At 37.1% G+C, this 22,626-nt stretch overlaps 1 protein-coding gene across 1 annotated transcript in view; it reads right to left on the bottom strand.

Annotated features, from left to right (window-relative positions):
- Positions 1 to 4,809: 4,809 nt before the first annotated feature.
- The window catches only part of LOC137649461 (chondroitin sulfate N-acetylgalactosaminyltransferase 1-like), a 28,081-nt gene continuing 10,264 nt past the window's right edge, over positions 4,810 to 22,626 (bottom strand). Inside the window, exons 7-15 of the mRNA XM_068382444.1 lie at positions 8,491 to 8,508; positions 8,088 to 8,107; positions 7,788 to 7,805; positions 7,687 to 7,704; positions 5,479 to 5,496; positions 5,176 to 5,193; positions 5,075 to 5,092; positions 4,974 to 4,991; positions 4,810 to 4,890 (exon numbers count right to left, since the gene is read on the bottom strand). Of these exons, the coding sequence (XP_068238545.1) occupies positions 4,810 to 4,890; positions 4,974 to 4,991; positions 5,075 to 5,092; positions 5,176 to 5,193; positions 5,479 to 5,496; positions 7,687 to 7,704; positions 7,788 to 7,805; positions 8,088 to 8,107; positions 8,491 to 8,508 (227 nt within the window). The remainder of the gene's footprint in view (positions 4,891 to 4,973; positions 4,992 to 5,074; positions 5,093 to 5,175; positions 5,194 to 5,478; positions 5,497 to 7,686; positions 7,705 to 7,787; positions 7,806 to 8,087; positions 8,108 to 8,490; positions 8,509 to 22,626) is intronic.

The following is a 22,626-nucleotide window of genomic DNA, read 5'->3' as shown; positions in this document are numbered from 1 at the left end:
CGGGCTGGCTAGGTCATTGTGTCCGTCTCTAGTGCATTATCGGGCTGGCTAGGTCATTGTGTCAGTCTCTAGTGCATTATCGGGCTGGCTAGGTCATTGTGTCAGTCTCTAGTGCATTATCGAGCTAGCTAAGTCATTGTGTCAGTCTCTAGTGCATTATCGGGCTAGCTAGGTCATTGTGTCAGTCTCTAGTGCATTATCGGGCTAGCTAGGTCATTGTGTCAGTCTCTAGTGCATTATCGGGCTAGCTAGGTCATTGTGTCAGTCTCTAGTTCATTATCGAGCTAGCTAAGTCATTGTGTCAGTCTCTAGTGCATTATCGGGCTAGCTAGGTCATTGTGTCCGTCTCTAGTGCATTATCGGGCTGGCTAGGTCATTGTGTCCGTCTCTAGTGCATTATCGAGCTAGTTAAGTCATTGTGTCAGTCTCTAGTGCATTATCGGGCTGGCTAGGTCATTGTGTCCGTCTCTAGTGCATTATCGGGCTGGCTAGGTCATTGTGTCCGTCTCTAGTGCATTATCGAGCTAGCTAAGTCATTGTGTCAGTCTCTAGTGCATTATCGGGCTGGCTAGGTTATTGTGTCCGTCTCTAGTGCATTATCGGGCTGGCTAGGTCATTGTGTCCGTCTCTAGTGCATTATCGAGCTAGCTAAGTCATTGTGTCAGTCTCTAGTGCATTATCGGGCTGGCTAGGTCATTGTGTCAGTCTCTAGTGCATTATCGGGCTGGCTAGGTCATTGTGTCCGTCTCTAGTGCATTATCGGGCTAGCTAGGTCATTGTGTCAGTCTCTAGTGCATTATCGGGCTAGCTAGGTCATTGTGTCAGTCTCTAGTGCATTATCGGGCTAGCTAGGTCATTGTGTCAGTCTCTAGTGCATTATCGAGCTAACTAAGTCATTGTGTCAGTCTCTAGTGCATTATCGGGCTGGCTAGGTCATTGTGTCCGTCTCTAGTGCATTATCGGGCTGGCTAGGTCATTGTGTCCGTCTCTAGTGCATTATCGAGCTAGCTAAGTCATTGTGTCAGTCTCTAGTGCATTATCGGGCTGGCTAGGTCATTGTGTCCGTCTCTAGTGCATTATCGGGCTAGCTAGGTCATTGTGTCAGTCTCTAGTGCATTATCGGGCTGGCTAGGTCATTGTGTCAGTCTCTAGTGCATTATCGGGCTGGCTAGGTCATTGTGTCAGTCTCTAGTGCATTATCGAGCTAGCTAAGTCATTGTGTCAGTCTCTAGTGCATTATCGGGCTAGCTAGGTCATTGTGTCAGTCTCTAGTGCATTATTGGGCTAGCTAGGTCATTGTGTCAGTCTCTAGTGCATTATCGGGCTAGCTAGGTCATTGTGTCAGTCTCTAGTGCATTATCGAGCTAGCTAAGTCATTGTGTCAGTCTCTAGTGCATTATCGGGCTAGCTAGGTCATTGTGTCAGTCTCTAGTGCATTATCGGGCTAGCTAGGTCATTGTGTCAGTCTCTAGTGCATTATCGGGCTAGCTAGGTCATTGTGTCCGTCTCTAGTGCATTATCGGGCTAGCTAGGTCATTGTGTCAGTCTCTAGTGCATTATCGGGCTAGCTAGGTCATTGTGTCCGTCTCTAGTGCATTATCGAGCTAGCTAAGTCATTGTGTCAGTCTCTAGTGCATTATCGAGCTAGCTAAGTCATTGTGTCAGTCTCTAGTGCATTATCGGGCTGGCTAGGTCATTGTGTCCGTCTCTAGTGCATTATCGGGCTGGCTAGGTCATTGTGTCAGTCTCTAGTGCATTATCGAGCTAGCTAAGTCATTGTGTCAGTCTCTAGTGCATTACCAGACTGGCTAGGTCATTGTGTCCGTCTCTAGTGCATTATCGGGCTAGCTAGGTCATTGTGTCAGTCTCTAGTGCATTATCGGGCTGGCTAGGTCATTGTGTCAGTCTCTAGTGCATTATCGAGCTAGCTAAGTCATTGTGTCAGTCTCTAGTGCATTATCGGGCTAGCTAGGTCATTGTGTCAGTCTCTAGTGCATTATCGGGCTAGCTAGGTCATTGTGTCAGTCTCTAGTGCATTATCGGGCTAGCTAGGTCATTGTGTCAGTCTCTAGTGCATTATCGGGCTAGCTAGGTCATTGTGTCAGTCTCTAGTGCATTATCGGGCTAGCTAGGTCATTGTGTCAGTCTCTAGTGCATTATCGGGCTAGCTAGGTCATTGTGTCAGTCTCTAGTGCATTATCGGGCTAGCTAGGTCATTGTGTCAGTCTCTAGTGCATTATCGGGCTAGCTAGGTCATTGTGTCCGTCTCTAGTGCATTATCGAGCTAGCTAAGTCATTGTGTCAGTCTCTAGTGCATTATCGAGCTAGCTAGGTCATTGTGTCAGTCTTTAGTGCATTATCGGGCTGGCTAGGTCATTGTGTCCGTCTCTAGTGCATTATCGGGCTGGCTAGGTCATTGTGTCCGTCTCTAGTGCATTATCGAGCTAGCTAAGTCATTGTGTCAGTCTCTAGTGCATTATCGGGCTGGCTAGGTCATTGTGTCCGTCTCTAGTGCATTATCGGGCTAGCTAGGTCATTGTGTCAGTCTCTAGTGCATTATCGGGCTGGCTAGGTCATTGTGTCAGTCTCTAGTGCATTATCGGGCTAGCTAAGTCATTGTGTCAGTCTCTAGTGCAGTATCGGGCTAGCTAGGTCATTGTGTCCGTCTCTAGTGCATTACCGGGCTAGCTAGGTCAATGTGTCCGTCTCTAGTGCATTACCGGGCTAGCTAGGTCATTGTGTCCGTCTCTAGTGCAGTATCGGGCTAGCTAGGTCATTGTGTCAGTCTCTAGTGCATTATCGGGCTAGCTAGGTCATTGTGTCAGTCTCTAGTGCATTATCGGGCTAGCTAGGTCATTGTGTCAGTCTCTAGTGCATTATCGGGCTAGGTCATTGTTACTGTCCCTTGTCTGAGCCATTCGTGAGTGCCCTTCAAACTTTAAACTTAAATACACGCAGCCGTGTAAGCTCAAGCTCCCACAACCTTAAGCCCCCCTGACACTTGCACGCATTTGTGGCACTCACTGGCACGCAATGTGGCGTGAACAGGCGTGAACGATGCGGGAACTGGCGTGAACTTGACGTGAACGGTGCGTGGCATGTGTGCTGATGCGTGCCATGCGTTCCGAGAATTTTGAAATGTTCAAAATTTGTGGCACGCATTATCACGCCAAAATTGGCGTGAACTTGTCGTAAACGATGCGGGAACTGGAGTGAACTAGAGTGAACAGTGCGGGACGATGCAGGAGGATGCGTGCCAGTGCGTGGCAATTAAATCAATGGATTTATCCCTACTGAGAAATATAATTCTAAAGGTTATCTTCAAAATATTCAAAGTGATTTTCGAAAATATGGTCTTTGCAAGCTCCCACTGGCTTCAGAAAAACTACCTTTAAGAGAAATAAAACTCTAAAGGTTATCTTCAAAATATTCAAAGTGATTTTCGAAAATATGGTCTTTGCAAGCTCACCCCGGCTTCAGAAAAACTACCTTTAAGAGAAATAAAATTTTAAAGGTTATATTAAATATATTCAAAGTGGTTCTTCCAAAATGGGGTCTTTGAAAGCTCCCACCGGCTTCAGAAAAACTACCTTGAAGAGAAATAAAACTCTAAAGGTTATCTTCAAAATATTCAAAGTGATTTTCGAAAATGGGGTCTTTGCAAGCTCCCACTGGCTTCAGAAAAACTACCTTGAAGAGAAATAAAACTCTAAAGGTTATCTTCAAAATATTCAAAGTGATTTTCGAAAATGTGGTCTTTGCAAGCTCCCACTGGCTTCAGAAAAACTACCTTGAAGAGAAATAAAACTCTAAAGGTTATCTTCAAAATATTCAAAATGATTTTCGAAAATGTGGTCTTTGCAAGCTCCCCCTGGCTTCAGAAAAACTACCTTGAAGAGAAATAAAACTCTAAAGGTTATCTTCAAAATATTCAAAGTGATTTTCGAAAATGTGGTCTTTGCAAGCTCCCACTTTCTTCAGAAAAACTACCTTGAAGAGAAATAAAACTCTAAAGGTTATCTTCAAAATATTCAAAGTGATTTTCGAAAATATGGTCTTTGCAAGCTCCCACTGGCTTCAGAAAAACTACCTTGAAGAGAAATAAAACTCTAAAGGTTATCTTCAAAATATTCAAAGTGATTTTCGAAAATATGGTCTTTGCAAGCTCCCACTGGCTTCAGAAAAACTACCTTGAAGAGAAATAAAACTCTAAAGGTTATCATCAAAATATTCAAAGTGGTTTTCCAAAATAGGTCTTTTGCAAGCTCACCCCGGCTTCAGAAAAACTACCTTTAAGAGAAATAAAACTCTAAAGGTTATCTTTTAAATATTCAAAGTGGTTTTCCAAATTGGGGTCTTTGCAAGCTTCCTCCGGCTTCAGAAAAACTACCTTTAAGAGAAATAAAACTCTAAAGGTTATCTTTTAAATATTCAAAGTGGTTTTCCAAATTGGGGTCTTTGCAAGCTTCCTCCGGCTTCAGAAAAACTACCTTTAAGAGAAATAAAACTCTAAAGGTTATCTTTTAAATATTCAAAGTGGTTTTCCAAATTGGGGTCTTTGCAAGCTTCCTCCGGCTTCAGAAAAACTACCTTTAAGAGAAATAAAACTCTAAAGGTTATCTTTTAAATATTCAAAGTGATTTTCCAAAATGGGGTCTTTGCAAGCTCCCACCGGCGTCAGAAAAACTACCTTTAAGAGAAATAAAATTTTAAAGGTTATATTCAATATATTCAAAGTGATTTTCCAAAATAGGGTCTTTGCAAGCTCCCACCGGCTTCAGAAAAACTACCTTTAAGAGAAATAAAACTCTAAAGGTTATCTTTTAAATATTCAAAGTGGTTTTCCAAAATAGGGTCTTTGCAAGCTCCCTCCGGCTTCAGAAAAACTACCTTTAAGAGAAATAAAATTTTAAAGATTATATTCAATATATTCAAAGTGGTTCTTCCAAAATAGGGTCTTTGCAAGCTCCCACCTGCTTCAGAAAAACTACCTTTAAGAGAAATAAAATTTTAAAGGTTATATTCAAAATATTCAAAGTGGTTCTTCCAAAATAGGGTCTTTGCAAGCTCCCACCGGCTTCAGAAAAACTACCTTTAAGAGAAATAAAATTTTAAAGATTATATTCAATATATTCAAAGTGGTTCTTCCAAAATAGGGTCTTTGCAAGCTCCCACCTGCTTCAGAAAAACTACCTTTAAGAGAAATAAAATTTTAAAGGTTATATTCAAAATATTCAAAGTGGTTCTTCCAAAATGGGGTCTTTGCAAGCTCCCTCCTGCTTCAGAAAAACTACCTTTAAGAGAAATAAAATTTTAAAGGTTATATTCAATATATTCAAAGTGGTTCTTCCAAAATAGGGTCTTTGCAAGCTCCCACTGGCTTCAGAAAAACTACCTTTAAGAGAAATAAAACTCTAAAGGTTATATTCAATATATTCAAAGTGGTTCTTCCAAAATAGGGTCTTTGCAAGCTCCCACCTGCTTCAGAAAAACTACCTTTAAGAGAAATAAAATTTTAAAGGTTATATTCAAAATATTCAAAGTGGTTCTTCCAAAATGGGGTCTTTGCAAGCTCCCTCCTGCTTCAGAAAAACTACCTTTAAGAGAAATAAAATTTTAAAGGTTATATTCAATATATTCAAAGTGGTTCTTCCAAAATGGGGTCTTTGCAAGCTCCCTCCTGCTTCAGAAAAACTACCTTTAAGAGAAATAAAATTTTAAAGGTTATATTCAATATATTCAAAGTGGTTCTTCCAAAATATGGTCTTTGCAAGCTCCCACTGGCTTCAGAAAAACTACCTTTAAGAGAAATAGAGTTTTAAAGATTATCTTCAAAATATTCAAAGTGATTTTCGAAAATATGGTCTTTGCAAGCTCCCACCGGATTCAGAAAAACTACCTTTAAGAGAAATAAAACTCTAAAGGTTATTTTCAAAATATTCAAATTGATTTTCGAAAATATGGTCTTTGCAAGCTCCCTCCTGCTTCAGAAAAACTACCTTTAAGAGAAATAAAACTCTAAAGGTTATCATCAAAATATTCAAAGTGATTTTCGAAAATATGGTCTTTGCAAGCTCTCACCGGCTTCAGAAAAACTACCTTTAAGAGAAGTAAAATTTTAAAGGTTATCTTCAAAATATTCAAAGTGGTTCTTCCAAAATAGGGTCTTTGCAAGCTCACACCGGCTTCAGAAAAACTACCTTTAAGAGAAATAGAGTTTTAAAGATTATCTTCAAAATATTCAAAGTGATTTTCGAAAATATGGTCTTTGCAAGCTCCCACCGGATTCAGAAAAACTACCTTTAAGAGAAATAAAATTTTAAAGGTTATCTTCAAAATATTCAAAGTGATATTCGAAAATATGGTCTTTGCAAGCTCCCACCGGCTTCAGAAAAACTACCTTTAAGATAAATAAAACTCTAAAGATTATCTTCAAAATATTCAAAGTGATTTTCGAAAATATGGTCTTTGCAAGCTCCCACCGGCTTCAGAAAAACTACCTTTAAGAGAAATAAAACTCTAAAGGTTATCTTCAAAATATTCAAAGTGATTCTACAAAAATAGGGTCTTTGCAAGCTCCCACCGGCTTCAGAAAAACTACCTTTAAGAGAAATAAAACTCTAAAGGTTATCTTTTAAATATTCAAAGTGATTCTACAAAAATAGGGTCTTTGCAAGCTCCCACCGGCTTCAGAAAAACTACCTTTAAGAGAAATAAAACTCTAAAGGTTATCTTTTAAATATTCAAAGTGATTCTACAAAAATAGGGTCTTTGCAAGCTCCCACCGGCTTCAGAAAAACTACCTTTAAGAGAAATAAAACTCTAAAGATTATCTTCAAAATATTCAAAGTGATTTTCGAAAATATGGTCTTTGCAAGCTCCCACCGGCTTCAGAAAAACTACCTTTAAGATAAATAAAACTCTAAAGATTATCTTCAAAATATTCAAAGTGATTTTCGAAAATATGGTCTTTGCAAGCTCCCACCGGCTTCAGAAAAACTACCTTTAAGAGAAATAAAACTCTAAAGGTTATCTTCAAAATATTCAAAGTGGTTCTTCCAAATTGGGGTCTTTGCAAGCTCCCTCCGGCTTCAGAAAAACTACCTTTAAGAGAAATAAAACTCTAAAGGTTATCTTTTAAATATTCAAAGTGATTCTACAAAAATAGGGTCTTTGCAAGCTCCCACCGGCTTCAGAAAAACTACCTTTAAGAGAAATAAAACTCTAAAGGTTATCTTCAAAATATTCAAAGTGGTTCTTCCAAAATAGGGTCTTTGCAAGCTCCCACCGGCTTCAGAAAAACTACCTTTAAGAGAAATAAAACTCTAAAGGTTATCTTTTAAATATTCAAAGTGATTCTACAAAAATAGGGTCTTTGCAAGCTCCCACCGGCTTCAGAAAAACTACCTTTAAGAGAAATAAAATTTTAAAGGTTATCTTCAAAATATTCAAAGTGATTTTCGAAAATATGGTCTTTTCAAGCTCACCCCGGCTTCAGAAAAACTACCTTTAAGAGAAATGAAATTTTAAAGGTTATCTTCAAAATCAAAGGGATTTTCGAAAATATGGTCTTTGCAAGCTCCCACCGGCTTCAGAAAAACTACCTTTAAGAGAAATAAAATTCTAAAGGTTATCTTCAGAATATTCAAAGTGATTTTCGAAAATATGGTCTTTGCAAGCTCCCACCGGCTTCAGAAAAACTACCTTCAAGAGAAATAAAATTTTAAAGATTATATTCAATATATTCAAAGTGGTTCTTCCAAAATAGGGTCTTTTCAAGCTCCCACCGGCTTCAGAAAAACTACCTTCAAGAGAAATAAAATTTTAAAGATTATATTCAATATATTCAAAGTGGTTCTTCCAAATTGGGGTCTTTGCAAGCTCCCTCCGGCTTCAGAAAAACTACCTTTAAAAGAAATGAAATTTTAAAGGTTATATTCAATATATTCAAAGTGGTTCTTCCAAAATAGGGTCTTTGCAAGCTCACCCCGGCTTCAGAAAAAATACTTTGAAGAGAAATAAAACTCTAAAGGTTATCTTTTAAATATTCAAAGTGATTTTCGAATATAGGGTCTTTGTAAGCTCACCCCGGCTTCAGAAAAACTACCTTTAAGAGAAATAAAATTTTAAAGGTTATATTCAATATATTCAAAGTGGTTCTTCCAAAATATGGTCTTTGCAAGCTCCCACTGGCTTCAGAAAACTACCTTTAAGAGAAATAAATCTCTAAAGGTTATCTTCAAAATATTCAAAGTGGTTTTCTAAAATATGGTCTTTGCAAGCTCCCACCGGCTTCAGAAAAACTACCTTTAGGAGAAATAAAACTCTAAAGGTTATCTTTTAAATATTCAAAGTGGTTCTTCCAAAATAGGGTCTTTGCAAGCTCACCCCGGCTTCAGAAAAACTACCTTTAAGAGAAATAAAATTTTAAAGGTTATCTTCAAAATATTCAAAGTGATTTTCGAAAATATGGTCTTTGCAAGCTCCCACCGGCTTCAGAAAAACTACCTTTAAGAGAAATAAAATTTTAAAGGTTATATTCAATATATTCAAAGTGGTTCTTCCAAAATAGGGTCTTTGCAAGCTCACCCCGGCTTCAGAAAAACTACCCACTGGCTTCAGAAAAACTACCCACCAGCTTCAGAAAAACTACCTTTAAGAGAAATAAAACTAAAGGTTATCTTTTAAATATTCAAAGTGGTTCTTCCAAAATAGGGTCTTTGAGTGTAAATATATTTATCAACCAAGGCCACATCCATAAATTCCTCGGTGTTCATTTTGAAAATGACTTGAAATCATTAAATCTGAATATGTGATTGTATATATTTAACAGACGACCACAAATTTCACAAGTGTTCCCGGGCCTTCGGAATGGCTATGCTTGAGAAGCCAATCTCGTTAAAGCGATAATACAGATTGAATTTTGTAACTTTTTTGAAATAACTTAGTGATTTACGATCAATAATAGCTGTTATTTTCAAGCAAGGCTTTCGGTTTACCTTTTCCGACGAAGAGCTAATTAACACTTGATTTTTAAATGTATATAGAGCGTGTGATGTGTCGTCAGCATCATCATCATCATCATCTCCTCCTACGCCTATTGACGCAAAGTGCCTCGGTTAGATTTCGCCAGTCGTCTCTACCTTGAGCTTTTAAATCAATACTTCTCCATTCATCATCGCCATAACCAACTGATCTTAAGTTAGGTATCGTCATCATCATCATCATCATCATTATCATTATCATTATCATTATCATTATCATCATCATCATCATCATCATCATCATCTCCTCCTACGCCAGTCGTAGAGAACTTTATTTATTGTGCTGTTTACACGATCATCATCATCATCATCATTATTATTATTATTATTATTATTATTATTATTAGTATTATTATTATTATTATTATTATTATTATTATTATTATTATTATTATTACTTTCTAAGCTACAACTCTAGTTGGAAAAGCAGGATGCTATAAGCCCAGGGGCTCCAACAGGGAAATAAGCCCACTGAGGAAAGGGAAAATGAAATATCTTAAGATATTATATACTTGAGTATGTGCCTATATACATATACTTCTACCATTTAACTCCCAATATCCTTCTGAGTGCTTTGTTCTCAAATCTACCAAATCTATTGGAGATTGTTTCATTGTCATACCATGACTCATGTCCTTACAGTAACACCTATCTCACTCAACTGATATATTGTCTTATTTTTTGTGTGTAATTTCAGGCGATTTGATTTCCTAATCTTACTCAAGCTAACCATTGTCTGATTTTCTTTTATAAAATCGTTCACTAAACTCTATTTCTAAAAATCCCTGTATTGGAGATCATAGTTCCTAAATATTTAAACGATTCTACCCAATTAATCCTTTCTCCTTCCAGTGATATTTCATCTTCCATTGCATACTCTATTCTCATCATCTCTATCTTCCCTCTATTTATCTTGAGCCTAACTTCATGTGATATTTCATGCATTCTGGTAAATAAGCATTGCAAAAATGGGGTTCTGCTAATCTCCAACTGTTCTACACATTACCTTAACCTTGCCATTGTTGATTTGCTTTTTTCAATCTTTTATCTTGAACCCAACCTCATGTGATATTTCATGCATTCTGGTAAGCAACCATTACAAATCCTGTGGTGTTCTGCTAATAAGGACAGCATCATCAGCATACTTTAGGTCAGCTAATTTCCTATTACCAATCTAGTTCAATCCTTCTTTACCATCCCCAACTGCTCTATGCATTACAAAATCCATGAGGAAGATAAACAACATAGGTGATAACACATTCCCTTGGAGTACTCCGCTGTTCACTGGAAATTCATTTGATAGGACTCTGTTAACATTACTTGCTATGCTCATGAACAGACTAAATCAAATTCACATATTTAAGAGGAATTCCTTAAATAACGCAGGGCTCTCCTAAAAATTGGCCGGTGCACACTATCAAAGGCTTTTGCATAATCCACAAATGCCATCAAAAGTCGATTTCTATACCTACACATTGCTGTATGTCTCAAAATGAAAAGTTGGTCAGTACAACTTTTACATTTTTTAAAGCCTTTTTGTTCATATCTTAGCTTTTTCACCAATGTTTCTCTCTTATATCTTTAGAATGAGCTTACTATCTATTTTCATGACAACTGACATAAGTGTGATGCCTCTGTAATTATTGCAATCAGTCAGATTTTTTTTTTTTTTGCCACTTTCACCAACACTCCCAACTCCCATTCATCAGGTTTTGCCTCTTTATGCAATATATATATATATATATATATATATATATATATATATATATATATATATATATATATATATATATATACATATATATATATATATATTTGTATATATATATATATATAATATATATATATATATATATATATATATATATATATATATATATATATATATATATATATATATATATATATACACTTTCAAACGTTCAAATGAGCTGCCCAAGGCACTAGAAGAGTTGGGAGACCAAGGCCTACATGGCTGAGGATTATGAAGCGCGAATTAGGAGTTGATGAATGGAGAAGTATTGAATTAAAAGCTCAACATAGAGACGACTGGAGAAATCTAACCGAGGCCCTTTGCGTCAATAGGCGTAGGAGGAGGAGATGATGATGATGATGAGATATATATATATATATATATATATATATATATATATATATTATGTAGATAGATAATGGGATAGATAAGTAAATAGATAGATAGATAAATAGATATTAGCTAATGCCAATGGGAAAATAATACTCTCATCCACTTGGATATACTTGAATGGTACCTACATTAATTGAATTGGCCTTATTCATACACGCATACACATTTGCATTTATAATGTAATACACACGTGCATACATATATATATATATATATATATATATATATATATATATATATATATATATATATGTATATATATCGATCTGTTGGCGTACTTATTCCACATCATTCAAACGGTGTACGTAAGGCCTTGATTATTATTATTATTATTATTATTATTATTATTATTGTTGTTGATGTTCTTTTTATTATTGTTGTTGTTGTTGTTGTTGATGATGTTGTTGTTATTGTTATCATCCTTATCAATATTGTTATTGTTATTGTTGTTGTTATTATTATTATTGCTAATGGTGTTGTTATTATTATTATTATTATTATTATTATTATTATTATTATTATTATTACTGGCTAAGCTACAACCCCCGTTGAAAAAGCACGACGCTATAAGATCTTGGGTGCCAACATGGAAAAATAGTAAACAGCAAACAACATTAGAATAATTTCTGCATATATAAACTATAAAACTCCCCCTCCCCCAAAAGGGAGTGTTTTTGCTTGCTCTGAAATGACTTTATAAATCTACTGATACATTTTTTCCTATTATCGATAATTAATCGTCAAATTGAGTTGTGGCATCTGTATAGAGCTAGAACACTTGCAATTCTCAGTAATAGAAACCACACCAACATCTGCTTGCGGACGAAGGTGTTTAAATCAGTTTCCAAGGTTGACTCATGTGAATTCCTATTAAAGCTCGTGTTTTTATTAGCCATTAACCTTGAAAATATCGTATCAGCAGTGCATTTGGAACCAAAGTCAAGGTTATTAGGTCATCATCCTCATCATCTTCATCATCATCATCATCATCATCATCTCCTCCTACACCTGTTGTAGCAAAGGGCCTCGGTTAGATTTCCCCAGTCGTCTCTATCTTTAGCTAATAAGTCAATACTTCTCCATTCATCATATCCTACTTCACGCTTCATAGCCATCAGCCATGTAGGTCTGGGTCTTCCAATTCTTCTAGTGCCTTGGGGAGCTCACTTGAACGTTTGAAAGTATATATATATATATATATATATATATATATATATATATATATATATATATATATATATATATATATATATATATATATAGTCAATGCGTCTCCATTCATCATCTCCTACTTCTTCACGCTTCATAGCCATCAGCCATGTAGGTCTGGACCTTCCAACACTTCTAGTGCCTTATGGAGCCCAGTATAAAGTTTGAATGAATCTCTCTTCGGGGAGTGCGAAGAGCATGTCCAAACCATCTCCATCTGCCCCTCACCATGATCTCGAAGACTTTAGTGAAACATATGAATATCAAGAGATTTCATTGTAATGAAATAGTGGAACAAATGTTTGTATGTTTGATTATGGTAGCTATGAACATTCGGGATCAAGAGTCATTGAGGGAAAAAACTGTCATGCCCAAGTGTATTCCAGCCTTCCAGGTCAAAGGGAATAATTTACAAGATGGACTCAGCAGAGGGAATTTTCACTTGCTCCAGTATGCATTGTTCCTTGCTAAAGATTCTTTAGTATTGATTCTTTACCATGTGGACATATGTAGAAGAAACAAGTTTGATGTCTTTAGTACACCGTGTCCTCAGACTGAAATTTCATTGCACTGGATTAATGGAACAAAAGTTCGTGTGCTTAATTTTGGCAGCCATTGGCTTCTGGATCAAGAGCCTTTGAGAGATAAGCTGTCAATGCCGAATGCATTCCAGCCTTCTCGGTAGAAGGACACAACTGAGACGTCTTTTAGTATGGTGTTTCCCCTGAAGAAGTTTATTGTGTTTAGAATAGTAGAGGAAAAGTAGGTTGGCTTGGGTATGTTATTATTGTTATTATTATTATTACTTGCTAAGCTACAACCCTAGTTGGAAAAGCAAGATGCTATAAGCTCAAAGGCTCCAACAGGGGAAGTAGCCCAGTGAGGAAAGGAAAGAATGAAAGATAAAATATTTTAAGAAGAGTAACAACATTAAAATAAATATTTTCTATTTAAACTATAAATACTTTAACAAAACAAGAGGAAGAGAAATTAGACAGAACAGTGTGGCCGAGTGTACTCTCAAGCAAGGACATTTTACATCAAGAGTTATTGAGAGAAATATGGTATCCGAATTGAATTCAAGTTCTTCTCTCTCTGTTCTTGTCGTTTTCCGTTTTGTATCGACATTGATTTGGGGAACATCTGCATCGATTTTAGAAACAATTTTTGTGAAGGCATTGACTGTACGGATCGGGTTTCTATCGAGAAACCTATCAATTATTTAATATTTTTTTTTTTAAATTTCTGATACGAAATCTGTAATGACACATGAATAATTTCGTTAATGAATTGTTTGGTGTGCTCGTATTATTATTATTATTATTATTATTATTATTATTATTATTATTATCATTATTATTATTATTATTATTATTATTATTATTATTATTATTATCCAAATTGGCAGACGTCTTCTTATGGCGCTTTGAATCTGACTGTCGTTTTCTGTAATTGTCAGATTTTATGAGGTTATTGTCTCCGCAAAGATTCCGATCGAAATAAGCCCCGCCCACTGATGACGTAGCCCCACCTTTGATGACGTCTCAGCCAATCTCGTTGCCTCCCGTGTTAGCAGCGGTTGCAAATTTCAAGCTGTTAACGCGGTAGACAACATGATTGGCTGTGACGTCATCAGTGGGCGGGGCTTGTTTCCCCCGGAATCTCTGCGGCGATTGTAGGTTTGAAGATTCTTTGTTATCTATTTGTCCTTTTATATGACAAATTTGGCACCCGTGTTCGGATTGCAGTAGATGGGCGTGGCTCAGTTGTTAGAGCACTATACTCCTGCTAGCTGATTGGTTGGACAAGATACTTCTAACCAATCAGCTGGCAGGAAACTTTTCCGAGCTAAAAGGGCACACCTGCGAGTCAGTGCAAATGCGCCTCATCAAAAAAAAGTTGAGTATAGTCTTGTGAGTTCTGGGATCCTCGGGAGGCATAGGTTCGAATCTTCACTCCGGGGGCTCTTCACCTCTGTCTCTACTGATGATGAATTGAATACTACTAATAATTCCCTTTTTATCTTGCAATAGTATTTTTCTTTTCCCTTTTAAGCATTAAAATGCTTTAAGCCTTTTTTTTATTTATTTCCAAGATAACACAGTAAGCACATTACACCAAGAAAGCAGATATTACACGAACAGCACCCAGGAGTTTCTTTAGTTTGTCCTAAGAAAACAAATATTACAGGAATAACACCCAGGAGTCTCTAGTTTGTCATAAGAAAAGAAATATTACAAACTTGCAATATATTTCACACGAAGGAATTTTTGAAAGGATATTGATATAGTTGCTAGTCTCTAAGCAAAGTGATTGATTTACAGCATCCTGACTAACATGGACAATTTAGGTTTTGCATCTTCTTCTTCTTTGTCTGCATCCCTTCCCGATTTTATGTGGGGTCGATGTTTCTGGCGAGCGTTCTCCATCTACCTCTGTCCCACACTTCATCACCGGTTAATCCCTTGATACAGTCCATCCACCTTCGCTGTGGTCTCCCTCTCCTTCTCGTTCCCTGTACCTCCATTTCCATTACTCTCCTCCCAATTTACTGTTCATCTCTTCTCATGACATGACCATACCACCTCAATCTACTTTCTTGGATCTTATCTGATAGTTCTCTAACTCCTCTGGTACCCCTAATTACCTCATTCCTTATCTTATCTCTTCTTGTCACCCCACACATCCGTCTCAACATTCTCATCTCTGCCACATCCAGCTTCTTCTCTTCTGTCTTCTTAAAAGAGGGCTGGGATACAGATATCGAAGGGCTAGTGACTTAAACCTTAAAGCTGGAATGTCAAACTCAAATCCTTTAGAGGGCCACCAAAGATTTGGTAAATTACTTACTGGCAAGACTGAAGAAGATTAAAACATATTTTGTTATTTTGCTGGTTATCCTGGTGTGCAAAAAGTACATTACATCTTAACAGTTTAGTAACATTTTCCTCAGTTATAACAATTATAGTAACTCAAATTTCGTCGCCTTAGGACGATTCCACGGGTCACTCTTAGCCCGCAGGTCACGAGTTTGACACTCCTGCCTTAAAGCCATCACTCCTGCCTCTTCAGGATATTTCAAATCAGAGGAAACGGTAGACCTATAGGTCTACCTGTTGGATCATCAGCAGCCATTGCCTAGGCCTCCCTGGTCCTAGCAAGATTAAGGGGCTTGGGTGGTGATCATTTGCAAAGGGCATTGTCACTGCCCCTTGCCTCTGTAGTTCACGAGTGACCTTTAAAACGTGTAAACTAGTTATACTCAATTTTTTTCTAATGAGGCGCATTTGCACACACTCGCCAAGGTGCCCTTTTAGCTCGGAAAGGTTTCCTGCTAGCTAATTGGTTGGACAGAATAATTCTAACCTATCAGCATGTAGGAAACTTTTTAAAGTTTCCTATTAGCTGATTAGTTGGACAGAATAATTCTAACCAATCAGCATGTAGGAAACTTTTCACAGTTTCCTGCTAGCTGATTGGTCGGACAGAATAATTCTAACCAATCAGCATGTAGGAAACTTTTCAAGTTAGCTGATTGGTCGGACAGAATAATTCTAACCAATCAGCATGTAGGAAACTTTTCAAAATTTCCCGCTAGCTGATTGGTTGGACAGAATAATGCTAACCAATCAGCATGTAGGAAACTTTTCAAAGTTTCCTATTAGCTGATTGGTTGGACAGAATAATTCTAACCAAACTGCATAAAAAGTTTCCTGCTAGCTGATTGGTTGGACAGAATAATTCTAACCAATCAGCATGTAGGAAACTGCTAGCTGATTGGTCGGACAGAATAATTCTAACCAATCAGCATGTAGGAAACTGCTAGCTGATTGGTCGGACAGAATATTTCTAACCAATCAGCATGCAGGAAACTTTTTAAAGTTTCCTGCTACGTGATTGGTCGGACAGAATAATTCTAACCAATCAGCATGTAGGAAACTTTCCAAAGTTTCCTGCTAGCTGATTGGTTGGACAGAATAATTCTAACCAATCAGAATGTAGGAAACTTTTCAAAGTTTCCTGCTAGCTGATTGGTTGGACAGAATAATTCTAACCAATCAGAATGTAGGAAACTTTTCAAAGTTTCCTGCTAGCTGATTGGTTGGACAGAATAATTCTAACCAATCAGAATGTAGGAAACTTTCCAAAGTTTCCTGCTAGCTGATTGGTTGGACAGAATAATTCTAACCAATCAGCATGTAGGAAACTGCTAGCTGATTGGTCGGACAGAATAATTCTAACCAATCAGCATGTAGGAAACTGCTAGCTGATTGGTCGGACAGAATATTTCTAACCAATCAGCATGCAGGAAACTTTTTAAAGTTTCCTGCTACGTGATTGGTCGGACAGAATAATTCTAACCAATCAGCATGTAGGAAACTTTTCAAAGTTTCCTGCTAGCTGATTGGTTGGACAGAATAATTCTAACCAATCAGAATGTAGGAAACTTTTCAAAGTTTCCTGCTAGCTGATTGGTTGGACAGAATAATTCTAACCAATCAGAATGTAGGAAACTTTCCAAAGTTTCCTGCTAGCTGATTGGTTGGACAGAATAATTCTAACCAATCAGAATGTAGGAAACTTTTCAAAGTTTCCTGCTAGCTGATTGGTTGGACAGAATAATTCTAACCAATCAGAATGTAGGAAACTTTCCAAAGTTTCCTGCTAGCTGATTGGTTGGACAGAATAATTCTTACCAATCAGCATGTAGGAAACTTTTCAAAGTTTCCTGCTAGCTGATTGGTTGGACAGAATAATTCTTACCAATCAGAATGTAGGAAACTTTTCAAAGTTTCCCGCTAGCTGACTGGTCGGACAGAATAATTCTAACCAATCAGCATGTAGGAAACTTTCCAAAGTTTCCCGCTAGCTGATTGGTCGGACAGAATAATTCTAACCAATCAGCATGTAGGAAACTTTTCAAAGTTTCCCGCTAGCTGATTGGTCGGACAGAATAATTCTAACCAATCAGCATGTAGGAAACTTTTCAAAGTTTCCTGCTAGCTGATTGGTTGGACAGAATAATTCTTACCAATCAGAATGTAGGAAACTTTTCAAAGTTTCCTGCTAGCTGATTGGTTGGACAGAATAATTCTAACCAATCAGCATGTAGGAAACTTTTCAAAGTTTCCTGCTAGCTGATTGGTTGGACAGAATAATTCTTACCAATCAGAATGTAGGAAACTTTTCAAAGTTTTCTGCTAGCTGATTGGTTGGACAGAATAATTCTAACCAATCAGCATGTAGGAAACTTTTCAAAGTTTCCTGCTAGCTGATTGGTTGGACAGAATAATTCTAACCAATCAGCATGTAGGAAACTTTTCAAAGTTTCCTGCTAGCTGATTGGTTGGACAGAATAATTCTTACCAATCAGAATGTAGGAAACTTTTCAAAGTTTCCTGCTAGCTGATTGGTTGGACAGAATAATTCTAACCAATCAGCATGTAGGAAACTTTTCAAAGTTTCCTGCTAGCTGATTGGTTGGACAGAATAATTCTAACCAATCAGCATGTAGGAAACTTTTCAAAGTTTCCTGCTAGCTGATTGGTTGGACAGAATAATTCTAACCAATCAGCATGTAGGAAACTTTTTAAAGTTTCCCCGCTAGCTGATTGGCTGGACAGAATAATTCTAATCAATCAGCATGTAGGAAACTTTTCAAAGTTTCCTGCTAGCTTATTGGTCGAACAGAATAATTCTAACCAATCAGCATGTAGGAAACTTTTTAAAGTTTCCCCGCTGGTTGATTGGCTGGACAGAATAATTCTAATCAATCAGCATGTAGGAAACTTTTTAAAGTTTCCCCGCTAGCTGATTGGCTGGACAGAATAATTCTAATCAATCAGCATGTAGGAAACTTTTCAAAGTTTCCTGCTAGCTTATTGGTCGAACAGAATAATTCTAACCAATCAGCATGTAGGAAACTTTTTAAAGTTTCCCCGCTAGTTGATTGGCTGGACAGAATAATTCTAATCAATCAGCATGTAGGAAACTTTTTGAAGTTTCCCCGCTAGCTGATTGGCTGGACAGAATAATTCTAACCAATCAGCATGTAGGAAACTTTTTAAAGTTTCCCCGCTAGCTGATTGGCTGGACAGAATAATTCTAACCAATCAGCATGTAGGAAACTTTTCAAAGTTTCCTGCTAGCTTATTGGTCGAACAGAATAATTCTAACCAATCAGCATGTAGGAAACTTTTTAAAGTTTCCTGCTAGCTTATTGGTCGAACAGAATAATTCTAATCAATCAGCATGTAGGAAACTTTTCAAAGTTTCCTGCTAGCTGATTGGTTGGACAGAATAATTCTAACCAATCAGCATGTAGGAAACTTTTCAAAGTTTCCTGCTAGCTTATTGGTCGAACAGAATAATTCTAACCAATCAGCATGTAGGAAACTTTTTAAAGTTTCCCCGCTAGTTGATTGGCTGGACAGAATAATTCTAATCAATCAGCATGTAGGAAACTTTTCAAAGTTTCCTGCTAGCTTATTGGTCGAACAGAATAATTCTAATCAATCAGCATGTAGGAAACTTTTCAAAGTTTCCTGCTAGCTGATTGGTTGGACAGAATAATTCTAACCAATCAGCATGTAGGAAACTTTTCAAAGTTTCCTGCTAGCTTATTGGTCGAACAGAATAATTCTAACCAATCAGCATGTAGGAAACTTTTTAAAGTTTCCCCGCTAGTTGATTGGCTGGACAGAATAATTCTAATCAATCAGCATGTAGGAAACTTTTCAAAGTTTCCTGCTAGCTTATTGGTCGAACAGAATAATTCTAATCAATCAGCATGTAGGAAACTTTTCAAAGTTTCCTGCTAGCTGATTGGTTGGACAGAATAATTCTAACCAATCAGCATGTAGGAAACTTTTCAAAGTTTCCTGCTAGCTGATTGGTTGGACAGAATAATTCTAACCAATCAGCATGTAGGAAACTTTTTAAAGTTTCCCGCTAGCTGATTGGTTGGACAGAATAATTCTAATCAATCAGCATGTAGGAAACTTTTCAAAGTTTCCTGCTAGCTTATTGGTCGAACAGAATAATTCTAACCAATCAGCATGTAGGAAACTTTTTAAAGTTTCCCCGCTAGTTGATTGGCTGGACAGAATAATTCTAATCAATCAGCATGTAGGAAACTTTTTAAAGTTTCCCCGCTAGCTGATTGGCTGGACAGAATAATTCTAATCAATCAGCATGTAGGAAACTTTTCAAAGTTTCCTGCTAGCTTATTGGTCGAACAGAATAATTCTAACCAATCAGCATGTAGGAAACTTTTTAAAGTTTCCCCGCTAGTTGATTGGCTGGACAGAATAATTCTAATCAATCAGCATGTAGGAAACTTTTTAAAGTTTCCCCGCTAGCTGATTGGCTGGACAGAATAATTCTAACCAATCAGCATGTAGGAAACTTTTTAAAGTTTCCCCGCTAGCTGATTGGCTGGACAGAATAATTCTAACCAATCAGCATGTAGGAAACTTTTCAAAGTTTCCTGCTAGCTTATTGGTCGAACAGAATAATTCTAACCAATCAGCATGTAGGAAACTTTTTAAAGTTTCCCCGCTAGTTGATTGGCTGGACAGAATAATTCTAATCAATCAGCATGTAGGAAACTTTTCAAAGTTTCCTGCTAGCTTATTGGTCGAACAGAATAATTCTAACCAATCAGCATGTAGGAAACTTTTTAAAGTTTCCCCGCTAGTTGATTGGCTGGACAGAATAATTCTAATCAATCAGCATGTAGGAAACTTTTCAAAGTTTCCTGCTAGCTTATTGGTCGAACAGAATAATTCTAACCAATCAGCATGTAGGAAACTTTTTAAAGTTTCCCCGCTAGTTGATTGGCTGGACAGAATAATTCTAATCAATCAGCATGTAGGAAACTTTTCAAAGTTTCCTGCTAGCTTATTGGTCGAACAGAATAATTCTAACCAATCAGCATGTAGGAAACTTTTTAAAGTTTCCCCGCTAGTTGATTGGCTGGACAGAATAATTCTAATCAATCAGCATGTAGGAAACTTTTCAAAGTTTCCTGCTAGCTTATTGGTCGAACAGAATAATTCTAACCAATCAGCATGTAGGAAACTTTTTAAAGTTTCCCCGCTAGCTGATTGGCTGGACAGAATAATTCTAACCAATCAGCATGTAGGAAACTTTTCAAAGTTTCCTGCTAGCTTATTGGTCGAACAGAATAATTCTAACCAATCAGCATGTAGGAAACTTTTTAAAGTTTCCCCGCTAGTTGATTGGCTGGACAGAATAATTCTAATCAATCAGCATGTAGGAAACTTTTTAAAGTTTCCCCGCTAGTTGATTGGCTGGACAGAATAATTCTAACCAATCAGCATGTAGGAAACTTTTTAAAGTTTCCCCGCTAGTTGATTGGCTGGACAGGATAATTCTAACCAATCAGCATGTAGGAAACTTTTCAAAGTTTCCTGCTAGCTTATTGGTCGAACAGAATAATTCTAACCAATCAGCATGTAGGAAACTTTTTAAAGTTTCCCCGCTAGTTGACTGGCTGGACAGAATAATTCTAATCAATCAGCATGTAGGAAACTTTTTAAAGTTTCCTGCTAGCTTATTGGTCGAACAGAATAATTCTAACCAATCAGCTAGTAGGAAACTTTGAAAAGTTTCCCGCTAGCTGATTGGTTGGACAGAATAATTCTAACCAATCAGCATGTAGGAAACTTTTCACAGTTTCCTGCTAGCTGATTGGTCGGACAGAATAATTCTAACCAATCAGCATGTAGGAAACTTTTTAAAGTTTCCTGCTAGCTTATTGGTCGAACAGAATAATTCTAACCAATCAGCATGTAGGAAACTTTTTAAAGTTTCCCCGCTAGTTGATTGGCTGGACAGAATAATTCTAACCAATCAGCATGTAGGAAACTTTTTAAAGTTTCCCCGCTGCTGGACAGAATAATTCTAATCAATCAGCATGTAGGAAACTTTTTAAAGTTTCCTGCTAGCTTATTGGTCGAACAGAATAATTCTAACCAATCAGCATGTAGGAAACTTTTTAAAGTTTCCCCGCTAGTTGATTGGCTGGACAGAATAATTCTAATCAATCAGCATGTAGGAAACTTTTTAAAGTTTCCTGCTAGCTTATTGGTCGAACAGAATAATTCTAACCAATCAGCATGTAGGAAACTTTTTAAAGTTTCCCCGCTAGTTGATTGGCTGGACAGAATAATTCTAATCAATCAGCATGTAGGAAACTTTTTAAAGTTTCCTGCTAGCTTATTGGTCGAACAGAATAATTCTAACCAATCAGCTAGTAGGAAACTTTGAAAGTTTCCCGCTAGCTGATTGGTTGGACAGAATAATTCTAATCAATCAGCATGTAGGAAACTTTTCAAAGTTTCCTGCTAGCTTATTGGTCGAACAGAATAATTCTAACCAATCAGCATGTAGGAAACTTTTTAAAGTTTCCCCGCTAGTTGATTGGCTGGACAGAATAATTCTAATCAATCAGCATGTAGGAAACTTTTCAAAGTTTCCTGCTAGCTTATTGGTCGAACAGAATAATTCTAACCAATCAGCTAGTAGGAAACTTTGAAAAGTTTCCCGCTAGCTGATTGGTTGGACAGAATAATTCTAACCAATCAGCATGTAGGAAACTTTTTAAAGTTTCCTGCTAGCTTATTGGTCGAACAGAATAATTCTAACCAATCAGCTAGTAGGAAACTTTGAAAAGTTTCCCGCTAGCTGATTGGTTGGACAGAATAATTCTAATCAATCAGCATGTAGGAAACTTTTCAAAGTTTCCTGCTAGCTTATTGGTCGAACAGAATAATTCTAACCAATCAGCTAGTAGGAAACTTTGAAAAGTTTCCCGCTAGCTGATTGGTTGGACAGAATAATTCTAACCAATCAGCATGTAGGAAACTTTTTAAAGTTTCCTGCTAGCTTATTGGTCGAACAGAATAATTCTAACCAATCAGCTAGTAGGAAACTTTGAAAAGTTTCCCGCTAGCTGATTGGTTGGACAGAATAATTCTAATCAATCAGCATGTAGGAAACTTTTCAAAGTTTCCTGCTAGCTTATTGGTCGAACAGAATAATTCTAACCAATCAGCATGTAGGAAACTTTTTAAAGTTTCCTGCTAGCTTATTGGTCGAACAGAATAATTCTAACCAATCAGCTAGTAGGAAACTTTGAAAAGTTTCCCGCTAGCTGATTGGTTGGACAGAATAATTCTAACCAATCAGCATGTAGGAAAC

This window comes from Palaemon carinicauda, chromosome 11, assembly GCF_036898095.1.
Source record: "Palaemon carinicauda isolate YSFRI2023 chromosome 11, ASM3689809v2, whole genome shotgun sequence".
In the NCBI taxonomy this organism is placed as follows: Eukaryota; Metazoa; Arthropoda; class Malacostraca; order Decapoda; family Palaemonidae; genus Palaemon; species Palaemon carinicauda.
The sequence above is the reverse complement of the archived record's forward strand: the minus strand, read 5'-3'. Positions and strand labels throughout refer to the sequence as shown.